Source organism: Nestor notabilis, unplaced genomic scaffold (assembly GCF_000696875.1).
Source record: "Nestor notabilis isolate BGI_N333 unplaced genomic scaffold, ASM69687v1 scaffold27607, whole genome shotgun sequence".
In the NCBI taxonomy this organism is placed as follows: domain Eukaryota; kingdom Metazoa; phylum Chordata; class Aves; order Psittaciformes; family Psittacidae; genus Nestor; species Nestor notabilis.
This window is the reverse complement of record NW_009936660.1, coordinates 21,606-37,169: the sequence shown is the minus strand read 5'-3', so window position 1 is coordinate 37,169 and position 15,564 is coordinate 21,606. Positions and strand designations below refer to the sequence as shown.

The following is a 15,564-nucleotide window of genomic DNA, read 5'->3' as shown; positions in this document are numbered from 1 at the left end:
GTGGGTTCCGGCGTGCCCGGAGCACCGTGTGCCGCGGTGTCTGCTGTGGGAGGCCGTCCCCAGAGAGGGCTGCGGCAGAGCCTTGCTCACTGAAAACTGGGTGACAGCCTAGGAAGGAGCCTGCTGACTGCTGTGTGCCATCTAATTCTGTGCGAGGAGACGGAGAGAGGAGTTTAAAGCCGGACTTTCTGTGCCCTGGCAGCGGGGTTCAGTCCCCGCCTGACGGCTGCGGTGATTGACAGCGCCTTGGGAACCCGAGCTGATGTAAACGATGGGCAAACGCAGTCAATAAAACTCGTTATGTTTGTGAAACTAACCTTATTCTCAGTTAGAGAAGAACGAGATAAAACCTAAATGAAATGTTTATGGTTTTTTTACTCTGAGGTTTAGTGTTTCTATAATAATACTACTACATCAGGTAGGTCAAGGGAGGGGATCCTGCCCCTCTGCTGTGCTCTGGGGAGACCCCCCCTGCAGCCCTGGTCCAGCTCTGGGGAACAGCACAAGAGGGACGTGGAGCTGCTGGAGTGAGGCCAGAGGAGGCCCCGGAGCTGCTGCGAGGGCTGGAGCAGCTCTGCTCTGGAGCCAGGCTGAGAGAGCTGGGCTGGGGCAGCTGGAGAAGAGAAGGCTCCTCAAGGGGACACCTTAGAGCAGCTCCAGTGCCTAAAGGGGCTCCAGGAGACCTGGAGAGGGGCTTTGGACAAGGGATGGAGGGACAGGCCAAGGGGAATGGCTTGAACCTGCCAGAGGGGAGACTGAGATGAGCTCTGAGGACCTTTTCTTTGAGCATGCGGAGGCGCTGGCACAGGTTGCCCAGAGAAGCTGTGGCTGCCGCATCCCTGGCAGTGTTCAAGGCCAGGTTGGACACAGGGGCTTGGAGCACCCTGCTCTAGTGGAAGGTGTCCCTGCCCGGGGCAGGGGTTGGAGCTGGAGGAGCTTTAAGCTCCCTTCCAACAGAGACCAGTCTGGGATTCTACGACCTAAGAACTGTGCAAGCCACGCTTCCTTCTTGCCTGTGAAAACCAAGTCAGGTAACAGTAGTTTGGTTTTTTGCGTCAAGTCATTCTATGCTTGTTTAGTATAATTATCAATATTTCTTAGTATTAAGGCTGTGATTTCATTTATATGCTTATTAATGTAATACTGTTTTAGTTGATACTACAGTGATCAATTTCAGGCTTTGATCTTGCATTCTTTCCTTGTTTGTTTCTCATGCAGTGGAATGAAATTACAAAGTATTTCCGAGCAGGCATGCCACTAAGGAAACACAGGCAGCATTTCAAGAGGCATGGAAGCTGTTTCACTGCATCAGAAGCTGTAGACTGGCTCCATGAAGTACTAAGGAACAACAGTAACTTTGGTCCTGAAGTTACTAGGCAGCAGACTATTCAGTTATTAAGAAAGTTTCTCAAGAATCATGTAATTGAAGATATAAAAGGGAGATGGGGATCTGAAAGCTTAGAAGACAACAGTGCACTATACAGGTACTGAAATAAAGGCCAGTTAACAGAGCTCTTCAGGTTGAAAATTTTATTTCAAAATAGTTAGGTTCACATTCACAAAAATGTCTTGCTTTTAGTTGAGCAGTTCAGCCATAAATTAATCACTAGCACCATTTTACTCCACTCACTGTTTATTTTACTCTGATTTGCACTCTAAACCATACATCCGGTGTGCTGAGGGCTGTTTCCATGCCTTTGTCTAGCCAAGTTTTTCACTGGCAGGCATGCATGCTGCACTCAAGTGCTTTGGAGGGGAGCCAAAGAGAACTTAGCTTCATGCTCTGCTACCAGTCCTGTGTTTATTCCTCTTGCACATTTTACAAAAAGCCAAGTGGGAAACAGTCTTGAACTTGGCCTATCCTAAGTTCTGAATTTAAAGGTCTTAATGGCCCTCACTTCTCAAATGCTGGTCTCAGCGCTTATAAATATCTGAAAATCTTCAGCTTGAGTTTGAAATCAACAAAAGCAGCCCAAACCTAATTTATAATATAATGTTAAACAGTGTTCTGAAGAACACTGTTAATTTCCTGTATCTCTTCAGAATCTTATGGAACCACACTAGTATGGATTCAGGGTATGGCTTTGCTTAAGTGACTTCTTATGTTTCTAATCTAGTCTAAATACATTTAACATCTTTTCTATTCATTACAGATTTCCTTCAACATCTCCAGTTAAACCTCTACCAAGTCCATGTTCACAAAAAGAGAACTTGGAAAACTTCTCTAGAGACAAAGAAAGACTTTTTAAACTGCCACATTTATCCAGGAGAGCTTTTAAAAGACACGAGTTGCTACAGTCTCTGGTAATAACTTATGCTTCTTACATGTTTATAGTTGCAGTGTATTTCCTTTGTTCTTTAACAAATAAAACTGGAAGCAATCACCTCTTAGTGACACTGTTCCATTGTGTCATATTCTAGCTGAAGAAATAAATTGGTAGGTTCTTTTAGACAGTGAAATAGAACATTTATGTATAACCATGATAGAAAGATACAGCTGTATTTTATAATGAAGTGTCTTGGTGATGTATGCTGTTTCTCTTCAATGTGCAAAAAGAGGTTTTATTAAATAACCTGTAAATATTCAAACTAAATACATACTTGTAAAATCATAGCTGTGGCTATAACGTGGCATTTTTGAGATGCTGGCAGCAAGTGAAAGGGATTGTGCAATTGACACTCTTAAAACTAAATGAGTCGTTCTAAGCTTATTGGCAGTAGTTTCTTGGGAAGAGGCATGGGGGGTAGATTGTAATTAATTACTTAGAAAGGTCGTTTCACACACACAAACACCCCTGTTGTGGTACAGGACTTATTTTATGATCTGAGATTATACAGAGTTTTGGGTCATCAGTATGGGAGGGTTTTGGGCTTTTTTTGATTCATACAATCATAGAATAGTCAGGGTTGGAAAGGACCTTAAGATCATCTAGTTCCAACCCCCCTGCCATGAGCAGGGACACCTCACACTAAACTATGTTGCCCAAGGCTCTGTCCAGCCTGGGCTTGAACACCTCCAGGGTTGGAGCATTCACAACTTCCTTGGGCAACCTATTCCAGTGCCTCACCACCCTCACTGTGAAGAACTTCTTCCTTAGATCTAACCTAAAGTTCCCCTGTTTAAGTTTAAAGCCATTCCCCCTTGTCCTACCACTAGAGTCCCTAATGAAGAGTCCCTCCCCAGCATCCTTGTAGGCCCCCTTCAGATATTGGAAGGCTGCTATAAGGTCTCCATGCAGTCTTCTCTTTTCCAGTCTGAACAGCCCCAACTTTCTCAGCCTGTCTTCATATGGGAAGTGCTCCAGTCCTCTTACCATCCTTGTGATTGTTTGGTTTGTTTTGTTTCCTTCAGTGTAGTATTATCCCTGCTACAGGATTTTAAATTATTGGGAGGGCTGGACAGTGGAGTTCTAGAAATGATCTGGACAATATGTCTTTGTTGAAACTTAATATATTTTTTGTTTGTTGTCAAGGCACATATGATTTAACTCTTCCACTTTGTGAAAAAGATTGAATACAGGTGCTTGGTCCTTTATTTTTTTGAGATCTCTGTGTGTGTGTGTGTGTATGCATACTTTGTGAATTCAGGTGGTGATCCTAAAGCAGAATACTTCACTTACTGACACATTTGGATTTGATGTCTTTCTACCTTTTAAATTGCTGACTTCTGAGTTGATCAGGTCTTTCTTCGTAGTGTCCTCTTTTCCTTTTTAGTTGGACATGCTGACATTGCAGTGCAGGGACTGGTAAGGTTACGTGAATTCCATATTATGTAGAATGCCCTATACTTCTGAGACTAATTTTTACTTCATCTTGAATTATCTTAAGAGGCTTCCTTATCTTATGGCACAAACTGTTCATTTTCAGGAAAATTTAGAAAAAACAAAGCCTGATAGAATAGGTGAAAATGAGGAAGACACACTGAATAGGAAGGAAATAAGCCAGGAATATGTGAAAGAAACTTGGAGAAATATCATTCTAATACAGTGAGTAACACATTATAAAAAGCAGCTTCTCAGATATGTGCTTTGTGTGTGTAATGGTCTGATCAAGCTTTTGGCTTGCAAACTTTTCTTGAGTCTTTAAAACTATGTTTTAATTTGAATATTTTTACTGTTGTTTACAGATGCTTTCTAATGTATTTATTAACATTGGATAGTTGCGGTTCAGAAATTAATTGGATTTTTATTATTGCTGGTGTTGAAATATATTTTATGAACCGTAGAGGCTCTTTCCTGGTCATTTTTTAGTGTTTGTCCCAGGGAAAGTGTGTCCTCAAGTTGTCCTTCTAGAAGTGAGAATGCATTAAATGGCAAACTAGCCTGTAAAGGAACTGTTAAGTAGACATGGGAAGAACTTGTTTTCATTCATTACTTGTAAACCTTTTAGACAACATGTGCTCTCTTATTGCCCACAGTTTGCAAACCATTTTAGGCCTCCCGTCTTTGGAAGAAGTTCTTCAGCCAGCACAGATCATTCCCGAGTATGTCATATACAACATGACTAACACAAGCAAACATGGTGTTGTGATTTTGCAGAACAAATCAGGTACAATTTCTTTTCCCTGGTTTTGCTTAAAGATTCCTTATGGCCTCATTAGAACAAGCAATAAATAATAATTAATGTTTTGTAGTCTGTCTCTTAAACTTTTTTCCCCTTCTGCAGTACAGTTCAGTATATTTGTCTAGAAGGTTTTGCAGGCTTATTGCATTCATTTTTAAATCACACGTGTAGCAATACTTAGAATTTGTTCCAAATTTGATCTTTTGTATTTGAGGTATTAGTACATGTGTGCCATTATTTGTATTAGTTATTAAGTCTTTGAGGTTGTGTATAAATAATGTGTTTGTGTGCTTATTTTAGAAGACCTCCCCCACTGGGTGTTGTCAGCTATGAAGTGCCTCGCATACTGTAAGTTACTAAATACCTTTTAACCTCTTTTGAGAGTTGAAAGGGAAATATACTGGCAAGTTAAGATCAACTGTGATGTTTCATTTGGAAATTCATGTAATCTAAGTGCTTTGATATGCTGAGAAGCAATGACAGCAATCCATAGCAAATCATTGCACAGAAATGTAATCTAAAGGAGTTAACACGTGTTAAAAGAAGTTACGTTTCAGGTAATGGAGGTATCAGTCCTTTAGTCTAGCTACTAATCCTGCTTTTAGGCTGCATCATCTGCATATGACTTTTAGCAGTGTGAACTGATTACAAATTAGCAGAAGAAGAGGGGCTTCAGTGTCCCTTACTCCAAGAAGTGTGCAGGAGAATTAATTACCTCTGCAAGCTTTCAGTGGAAGTGTCCTGTCCAAGGCAATGGAAAAGCTAAGGGCTGTTTTGTAAAAAAAATAATTCTTACTAACAAAGAGTCAGCGAGAAAACTAGTGGTTGGCCAAAACCTATGTGTGGTTTCTTCTAACACAGTTTTTCATGGGTAAAAGGGACTTTCTAGTTCCTTACTTTGAGCTGGACTGAAACAGTTCCTACGTTTCATATTAAACTAAGGAAGCCAATTCAGAGAAAATCAGGTTTTTATTTGTCTTGGAAAAAAGCAAATAAACTTTTGCAAAGGGTTTGAGATAAAATCATGCTCCTATCACCAGCTTTATAGTCTGCTAAATTTATCATGACAACAGAAGGAAGAGTTCTGCTCACTTGTTCCTGGACTTGGACTGTAGCTCCTCTGGTACCTCCTTATCTACCTCCTCACCTTTTTCTCCAAATGGTCTTTAGAAAAAGCTTATGCTTAAAACCCTGTAGAACACCTCTTATAGTTACAGTTCAGCTGTGGAAAATGAAGGTCCTCAGTGTCTTACAAATCACTGCCTAATAGATGAGGTGTTTTTTTTTAAAGTCAGGCATTTTAGCTGTGAAACATGTTTTGTGACAACTGAACTTCCATTGTCTGCAGACCTTGTTTTGGTATTAATGTATGAAATATCAAGCAACAAAACTGGGAGTGGTGACAACTTAGAGAAACTTGGCACTTCTGGTTTGTTTTCTTTGTGTATTTGCTTAAAAGTAAAATGTAGAAAGGCACGATGTTAAATCTTAAACTTCAGAAAAGAAGAATCGGTTACCAAAGGCATCAGTGTATGTGTACTTGAGCAGCTGTCTTGGAACTACTGGGAAAGTATTTACTGTGGAGTAATACAATTATCACAGGTTTTCACACATCGAGGAGGGAAAAATACTTTCATAGAGAACTTGATGAAGTTCAGTTTCTAATGGCTCAGTCTGATGTGGATTCTCTTGCTAATAAAGGTGTGGGTTTGTTTTTTAACAAGTGCTGCAGCAGACCTGTATAATACTAACAGTCTTTCTCCTTTACAGTACCATTGATTTTTATGAAACTTCAAAGAATCTAATGGTCTTTGAGGCTTCTTTTGTCAGCTGTGTTTGAAACCGTTACAAACACATACAGATCACCATTCTGTAAGCTCTGCAACCCTGTGAAGCAGATTCTGAAAAGATTCTGGAGAGGACAATTAGAGTGACTTTTTTTTTTTCTTTCCTTTTTTTCCCCCCAAAACTGCCTCTTTAAATGTCTAACAGTTAGATGAGTGCCTCTCAAATGAAATCAGAGATGATGAGCTTTTCATCTGTATGCTTGCTCTGCTGTTTAACTTTTGTCCCATCTCCTGGCAGTCTCCTTCATTAGCTCCTTGCAAAGCTATACCATGGTTAGATGGCATGTGTTTTATGCATCTATGTGCCAGTCTGGCTGCTCAGTGGAACTGTGGTGGGGGACCATGCAGGGTTAGTGTGTCTTCACAAGTTCAGTTTGCAGCATGCACTCTTGTGAAAATGACCTTTTTGGTTCTTATTCAACATCTCCCTTTTCTTCAACAGCGTTCCCCAAAAAATAGAGCCTCTTACATGAAGAGCACTAGTAGGAAAAGCAGGACAGGGAAGAGCTTCGTGAGTGGATTTAAATCAGAGTGGAAAATACAGCTGAGCGCTGGTCTCTGAGCTTTTCAATACCTTAATCCCCACATCAGTCCTGTACTTAGAACTAATAAATAGGTCTTTGTGGGTTGGAAACAGCAAGCAAGCTTCCTGGGCTTCTGAATTCTCAATTTCTAATTTGAGTGAATTAGTTCAAGTGGAGACTTTATCTCTGCAGCTGCCAGCTATACTGTAACCAAATGATTTAAGGCAATAGTTACTTTGCAGAGTGAAAACTGAAAGTGTTTATACTGTAGGGGGAATACTGCTCTACTATATTTTTATTGTACAGTAATGTGATTATGATTATAAAGGTTGATTGTACCAAAAGTTAAATCTTCCCTGGCTCCATGTGTAACTTAAACAGCCATCTCCTAATTCATTAGAATTGGCTTTGTAAGGTAGCTGACTTTATTTTGTAGGAGCTCAGTGGAGTATGATAACATCGGGGTTAACAGTTTTATGCAGTGTCAAATTTTATTCCTACCAGGAACACTTTTGTTTGTTCCTTTCCTGTCTGTAGCCACACAGGCAAAGTTTAGCAACCAGGTCTCTTAAGTTACTGGATTGCCCATCTGTCTGTGTCTGAATAAAATCAGTTGTGTGTAGCTGTGATTTACCATGGGCTTCATGGTGAACAAAACTCTCTTGATGGACCTTTTCAGTAGATGAGTTGATAAAAGGAGCTCCCTGTAAAGGGAAGGTGCTGTCAATGTCTTCCTTGGCAGTGTTGGACAGGGCTTGGAGCAACCTGCTCTACTGGAAGGTATCCCTGCCCATGGCAGAGGATTGGAACTGGATGAGCTTTAAGGTGTCTTCTAACCCAAACTGTTCTATGGCTCTGGCCTGTGCATAAAGCAATGTGTGTAAGCTGGCTTCTCAGCTTGTGCATTCTTCAAAGTTAGCTGTAGCACAAGTTTCTTTTTGATCTAGAAGCTAGAGCTCCCTGTGGGAGAACTGGAATTACTGTAGTTTGGCAATGAAGGAAAATACTGAGAGTTCATTATTATTTTGCTGAGGAGCCTATAAAGGGTATAAATGAATTTTCATTTATTTTCTTAGTGTGGAGCAGCTGGTTGAAACTGAGCACAACTCTTCAGTGGCTACATAGAATCTGTTACACTATTTTTGCTTACAAACATAGAGTGCTGAACTAAAAATATTTACATATTGCTGACATGATTCTTTCCTTGTGAAACAGTCCTTCCTACAAGAATTAGCCTATATTTATTTTTAAAAAACCTGATTTTTATAATTAAATTGTGAAAATTTGTTTGTGAATTCTCTTTCTTCACCTCTTTTTAGGGCCTAGAAATAATGACACGAGCCAAGCAACTTACAGCGGGTTTGAGCGCGATGTGTTCCGAACGGTTGCTGATTACTTTCTTAATCTCCCTGAGCCATTGCTTACTTTTGAATACTATGAACTTTTTGTTAATATTTTAGGTATGTATGAATTGAGAAATAACCAGTGCAAGCTGTAAGTTTGATATCAACTGGGGAACAAATCTGTACTTCAGAGTCTGTCTGGCAGCTTGAATCTGAGGAAGATCATCAATGCTGTCATTCTGTATTACAGTATTAATTGACGTACAGTTCTGTCTCATAATTCCCTATATAAATTGCTGTCTGAGCTAACATTCTAAATATGCAATAACTATAATCTAAAAATACATGCTCATTCTGTCTGTCCCTCACTATTGCAGTGTGCTAACTCTCTTCTTGCATGGTCATTGTTAGATTGCTTTTGGACTGAGCTAATTTCTTCTTGGGTTTTACTAATAGAGTCAACTATAAATTAGTGTCATATATTTGTTGTCTTCTCTGCTCAGTTAGCACCTTTCTTTCTGAACTTGTTCATTTTTCATACCACTTGCATCTTAACTTATATTTCATTTTCTGATAGTTATGTGTGGCTACATCACAATTCCAGATATATGCAGTGGAAACCATTCTGTCCGAGATGAGAAATGTGACTCGCAACCTTCAAAAGCTCTTCACTTGAACTCTTTCAAGTCAACTGAGTGTCTTCTCCTAAGCCTGCTTCGCAAAGAGCCTGACAAAAAAAAGAAAGAATGTGAATTTTCCATGAAGTGTTCTTTGGGAGAGCTAACTAAACAAAAACAATGTGCAAAGAAATTGTGGCAGCATAAACAGACACATAAACATGGTAGTTCTGCCAATCTAATAGGAGGAAGCTGTCAAAATCTTTCAGGATACAGGAATGAACAAGTTCCACTTCAAACATTTAGGACAAGATGTTACTCTTTGGAAAAAATTGGAGATGCTCCTTCAAGTGTATATAATAAAGGAGGATCTGATTCCTTCAGGCAAAGTGATGTGAACACCATCCTGGGCACAAGAAATGGAAAACAGTCACTACCCTATGAGCATAAAGCTAATTCTGTGTTTGAACTTGGTTTTGATAACACAGGTCAAGACCAAACCCATGGTATCAAAAGAGTGTCTGCCTCAGCTCTTCAGGATAAAGAGCTATTTGTTGAAGATCATGGATTAAAGCAAATACACAGGTCTCTGAGTTTACTAGGCAAGAGGAACTCCAAAAGTTGTGCTAGTATTAATATGCCAGTTGCTGAAATCACAGTGAAGCCAAGTTCTCAGCTTTGTGGGCAAGGAAAACCAAATAGCTGTGGTGTGGCTACTTCAGTGGACATCAGGACTGAGGTTTCTGATACCACCATCAAAAAGAGACTCTGCAAAAGTACCACAGAACTTTCAGAATGCTCTTTCACTCACTCTTCTTATATGTTGACTGGCACGCAAAGTAAGATGGCTTTCTAAGGCATGTTGTATTGGCTTATTGTGTTGGCAAACTAATCTCTGCTTCTTTAATCTTTGGCACTGACACTAGGGGGTTTTTTGATATGTGTATAACATGATCTGTGGGTTTTTAAAAGAATCTGGTTGCTAAACTGCACCATTTAAAGGTAGCCCTTTGTACCTCTGCTAACAAATAGTAGCAGGTAGTGTCTTTGGAATCCTAAACTTGATGTGTCAGTAATTCACATTCCTGTTGAGGTAAGTGATAAGTAATTCTGACCTGGACGCTAAGAGTGAGGCAGGGAACTTGCACAGACCTTTCTGGTAGAGGAGATGTCTTTTTCTGGCCTTTGAAACACAGTTTCTAGAAATACTTCTGGGAGTAACATTAGTGTCACTGTATCAGCAGTTTATCATGATGAAGCAAATTGAAGATGACCACACACAAAAAGGGCACAGAACTATGTAGAATGTTACAGCTGATTTCTATGAAACATAGATTGTCATTGGATAATGCCACTGGCACAGGGTGCCCAGAGAAGCTGTGGCTGCCCCATCCCTGGCAGTGTTCAAGGTCAGGTTGGACACAGGGGCTTGGAGCAACCCGCTCTAGTGATAGGTGTCCCTGCCCGTGGCAGGGGTTGGAGCTGGAGGAGCTTTAAGGTCCCTTCAGCACAAACCAGGCTGGAATTCTGTGATCACAGAAGAAGAAATTTCTTGTACTGAAATTAAAATACCCCAAAAGTGGTTCAAATCTTACTGATACCTGCCTGTACAATTAACTTTTAGATCTTCTTCAGCCTCATTTAGAAAGGATTGCTGTTGAAGCACTGCAGATATGCTGTTTGTTGCTCCCACCACCAAACCGCAGGAAGATTCAGCTCCTGATGCGCATGATCTCCCGGATGAGTGAGAACGTGGATATGCCGCGACTGCACGATGCAATGGGCACACGCTCTCTGGTAAGAGACTCATCAGTGCAGTGTATCTCTTGGTTTAAGGGGACTGCTGAGAATACTGGCAGTGTTCTGTACTTGATGTTCTTGTCTCATTGCAATTAAATAGTGCACTTAAATAAGCTTTTCATCGCCAGAATGTTTAGCAAAATCTGGCTTGAAACAAGCACTTTCTTGTCCACCTCCTAATACATTTCAAATATTGCTGTTGCTTTTGTTTTGGGAGGAGAAGGGATGTAATTTCTTAAACAAATACAAGTGACTTAGTCTGATCTCTTACCCAACTGCCATTCAACTTAAAAGATGTTGCCAAAGTGTCTGTAGGAAGCCTTTCTTGGGCTAAAATTTGTGTATGTGAAGTTAGGACAAAAACAGTTACAAAGAAGTCAGTTTTCTGCCTAGTGGGTTTAAATACCAAGTTCAAGGTCTGAATTTAAGCTTTCATTGCAACAACTAAAGAGTTCTTGTCAAAAGCTTTAAGAAATGTTTTTAAAGCTGTTTAAAACAGGACCTTGGTGTACATTAGATGTTGGTTAGGCTGGTTCTGCAGGGTTTTTTATGTCACTTGTCCTGAGATGGCTAAGTGAAGATGTATAGTTTCCTACAGGGTAAGACTTCTATTATTACCTCTTTAAAATATGCATTAATTGAAATTACTGTTCAAAAAAAAAGGGCAAGTCTAATGTTTTAAGAAGTTATTTTTTTCTTTCAGACGAGGAAAACATTATCATCAGTTTTCCTCCTCTCTTGACCAGCAGTGCACACAAGAGATTGCCATGAAAGTTGGCATTGCAGAATGCACTGTGTAGACTGGAAAAAGGCAAATCCCTCAACTGTATGCACTAACCATCTGCTAAACACTTCTAGATGATCCAGACCTTTTCTCGCTGCGTGCTGTGCTGTGCAGAAGAAGTAGATCTCGATGAGCTGCTCTCTACACGATTAGTTTCATTTCTCATGGACCATCAACAAGAAATATTTAAAGTTCCCACTTACCTGCAGGTCGCAGTGCAAGATCACATCGAACACATGAAGATGGCTGAGGTTGGTGGCAGGTTCATTTCCTGATTGCAGAGTGTTTGTTACTTATGAAGGTGGGATGGGAAAACTTCAAATGAAATCACTGGTTTGGATGCAAACTTGTATTAAACTGTTGGTGCAGTCGTAGATAGTAGCTACATTACCATGTTTAACAACTTGAGATGCTGCTGGAAGTTACCATGCCTGGATGTTTGTTAGGTACCTTCTTACTGACAGAGTACATAATTGAGTTTATGCAGACTCCTTCAATTCTTCTTCCAGTGCAAATACCCAAAGGAAGAAATTTGTGCCATATTGCCAACATATTCATACTGCAGACAAATCACTCCTCAGGAGTTTGAAGAACAAAAGGTTTCTACTTCTCAAGCTGCAGTAGCAGAGCTCTTGGAGAACATTATCAAAGATAAGAACTTGTCTGTGAAAGACAAGAAGAAAAAGTTAAAACAGGTGAGAAATTGGGTGCATATTTAATCTACTTATGGAAATGCTGTTGCAAGGGAAGGATCTTGGTCACTAGACCCTGGTACCCTTTAAGAGGTCGATCTCTTCACAATCCTGAAACATTCCTTTCTATGGCATTACCTTTGAGTTTTGTAACGTATATGTCACTCAAGCTTATTTGGCACTTCTGTGGCCTATTAACATATTGCCTAATCCTAAAGCTGAAATACAGCAATTCTGGCAGGATTTAATACTGGAGGGGGTTTTTCCTCTTTTGGAAAACCTTTGGCAAGTATTCCTGACCAATTGAATAGTATTGTGCTTGTCCTGGAATCTCCTGAGTGAGTCTTGTGACTCAAATTGGAAAAAGCAGCTTTTCAGAGCAAGCACATTTCTTTCTTTGGTGCTCCTCCCCCAGCTTCTGCAACACTGACTCTCACATGTGTTGTGAAAACCTTCTGGTCCTGGAAAAGTGAAGGCTGGACTTGAATTCTTCAAGTTCATCAACACTTCCTGCATGTAAAGAAGACTAGTTAATTACAGTTGATTAAAACTTGTAATAAGTAAGCAGTAAGAAGCAATACACAGCAGCACTAAAAGCAGATGAAGTGGGGAGGAAGGAAGTCAACTAAAATCTTCTAATGGTAAAACCCGAAGTACATACTTACATTTTTCATGAGTTCCCACTAAAGTCCAGAAGCAGCTTGTACTGTAAGGGCAATGTGTTAGTGAAGTTCATTTGTTTTAAATTCAGACCTGTATTATTATAGTCATGCCATTTGTGCTGGGGTAGCTACTGGTGTGATAAATAACGTTTTGGAGCTGTTAGTCAGTTTTGATACTTGGAATTGGGGAAAGCCAAATATATGACACATTCTAGATGGTTAGGTCCAACTTATATCAACACCCAAAGTTACAAATGGTGTAATTTTCCCTGTGTTGAATCCATCAGCAGGTTTTTGCAGGAAGCTTTTGCTGATGTATAGATGTATTTACTGTTAGTCTTTCTTTCCTGAGGCCTTACATAGGAAACGGGCAGAATGTCAAAAATGTGTCTCAAGCCAGGTATCGTTGAGTTTTATTCCATAGACTCCCAGCCTGGTTTGGGTTGAATGGAGCCTAAAGCTCCTCCAGCTCCAACCCCTGCCACGGGCAGGGACACCTTCCACTAGAGCAGGTTGCTCCAAGCCCCTGTGTCCAACCTGCCCTTGAACACTGCCAGGGCTGAGGCAGCCACAGCTTCTCTGGGCACCCTGTGCCAGCGCCTCAGCTCCCTCACAGGGAACAGCTTCTGCCTCAGAGCTCATCTCAATCTCCCCTCTGGCAGGTTCAAGCCATTCCCCTTGTTCTGTCCCTACATCCCTTGTCCAAAGCCCGTCTCCAGGTTTCCTGGAGCCCCTTTAGGCACTGAAGCTGCTCTAAGGTGTCCCCTTCAGGAGCCTTCTCTTCTCCAGCTGACCCAGCCCAGCTCTCTCAGCCTGTCAAAATCCTTGGCGATCATATGAAATGAGAAGCCTTCCTCATTTCAACAGAAGATGAAGTGCCACTTGTGAACTTGTAAGCACAAAGGGCTATGGCTTTGGTCAGGTGTCACAGCTGAGTTACTTTACACGCCAATAGCCTTGCTCCTCCTGCTGATGTCCATCCTCACGAGGTGATTCATGCTCAGTCCTGCACAGCTGGAGTGTTTGGTGGAGTCTGGTTTAATTCTTGCCATTGTGTTTCTAGTTCCAGAAGGAATACCCACTGATCTACCAGAACAGATTTCCAACCACAGAAAATGAAGCTGTGCTGCTTGAGAACAAACCTACCATCAAACAACCGATGCTTAGCTTAAGGAAACCCAGATTTCGTAGCCTAAGATATTAACTCAACCACACTCCAGCTGTGTATTTATTTGTTGGATGTATGTGTGAATGATGTACCAAAGGACACTTGCTGCAGAAATTCAGTGGTGGCTGTGTGTGGAGAAGGAAGAATTGTTTACATGGACACTGTGCTGAAAGGTGCCAAAATACCTTTTGTGTGTATGTGTGCAGATAGATAACTTTTGAATAACTAAGAGAGAAATATTTATGTGTTTACAAATTATTACAATATATTATGTTCAGTAAAAGAAATGTGAAAACAAGCATGAAGCTATTAGTAACCAAAAACTAATACACGGTTTCCTTATGGGAAGCTGATGAGATGCATATTGTTGTGACATTTTACTGTCTCTTCAGGAATTTGTGCCATTTATCATAGGTTTTAATGTCTATGTTATGAAAAGTGCCTTCTTTTGTGTTCTCAAAATATTTGTCTTTAAACAAAACAATGTTCTTTGAGGTTGGGACTAATTTAACAGTCGGTTCTGTTGTTTCCAATGGAGGCAATAATTCACCATAAATAAATGATTATCTGACTCCTAAAGTACTTCTGGTCATCTTATCTGTAAAATCCACATAAGCTTTTGTGTATTTATTTATAGTGGAAGTATTAGGTATATTTCTGACATTTTCATGGAAAATTTATTTTATATCTATTGGTATTCTTCCCAAAACAATAGAAGTGATGGATGATACAGGAAGAGACAATAAATGTAGTCAGAAAACACTAAGTTTCCCTCTTTTGTTTCCACAGTTGAGGGTTGGCTTATTAATTCTGGTGTGGCCACCACAAGAGTATAAATCTACTTGAGCAATTTGGAGAGAATAAATAAAAGTGTTTTCGTAAAGAAGATCATGAATTAATGTTTAGACAGAGGTGCTTCAGGTAAAAAAACTAGGCAGTCTTGAGCAGAGAATGTTGGTGTAGTACAGCAGAAAGATGGATGAACCTTTAAGGATTCATTGAAATGTTGTTTATATCAACAGGATTTTCATTTTGGAAAGGCAATTTGGAGCTTGAGCTCTGCCATGAGAGTTATGGCTGTCACTGCTTTTAGTCTGGAAACACAACTGTTATGTCCTGGAATGATTTTAAGTGATGTGTATGGCAAGTGTTTCATAGAACATGTCCTGTGAGTAGGAGCACTCCTGGATCTGCCTCTCACTCTGGACACACTCTCATCACCTTGTCATCTTGGTCCAAGGAAAATGTGGCAGCAGAGGGTCAGAAGCAGTGCTGGTAAGGGTTATAAACTGGGGAAATCGCTTGGTAAGTGCAGCTGAACTGACAGAATTAGTTTGATAATAGGGCAGCTAAAGGTCCTTGGAGAAAATAAGCCACCATGTAAAATGGAATTCCCTTGTTAATATTCAGTGGTTTTAGTGTGTCCTATGCTATGCCAAAGCAGGGAACAATGTACGACTACTCCGTGTAAGTGGTGGTTCCGCTGGACTTTGTCAGCCAGATGTGTGTGATTTGGGGTTTTGGATGTTCATGCTCATGTGCTGCTGTCCTGGAGCTTCTCAGA

At 40.4% G+C, this 15,564-nt stretch overlaps 1 protein-coding gene across 1 annotated transcript; it reads left to right on the top strand.

Annotated features, from left to right (window-relative positions):
- Positions 1-1,218: 1,218 nt before the first annotated feature.
- Positions 1,219-14,036, top strand: DEPDC1 (DEP domain containing 1; the record flags this gene model as incomplete). Its single annotated transcript, XM_010018433.1, has 10 exons — positions 1,219-1,484; positions 2,154-2,304; positions 3,868-3,986; positions 4,418-4,548; positions 4,864-4,911; positions 8,254-8,394; positions 10,519-10,691; positions 11,553-11,729; positions 11,988-12,173; positions 13,896-14,036. Coding segments are annotated over 10 exons (1,533 nt in total), but the record flags the coding sequence as incomplete, so codon positions are not given.
- Positions 14,037-15,564: the final 1,528 nt, after the last annotated feature.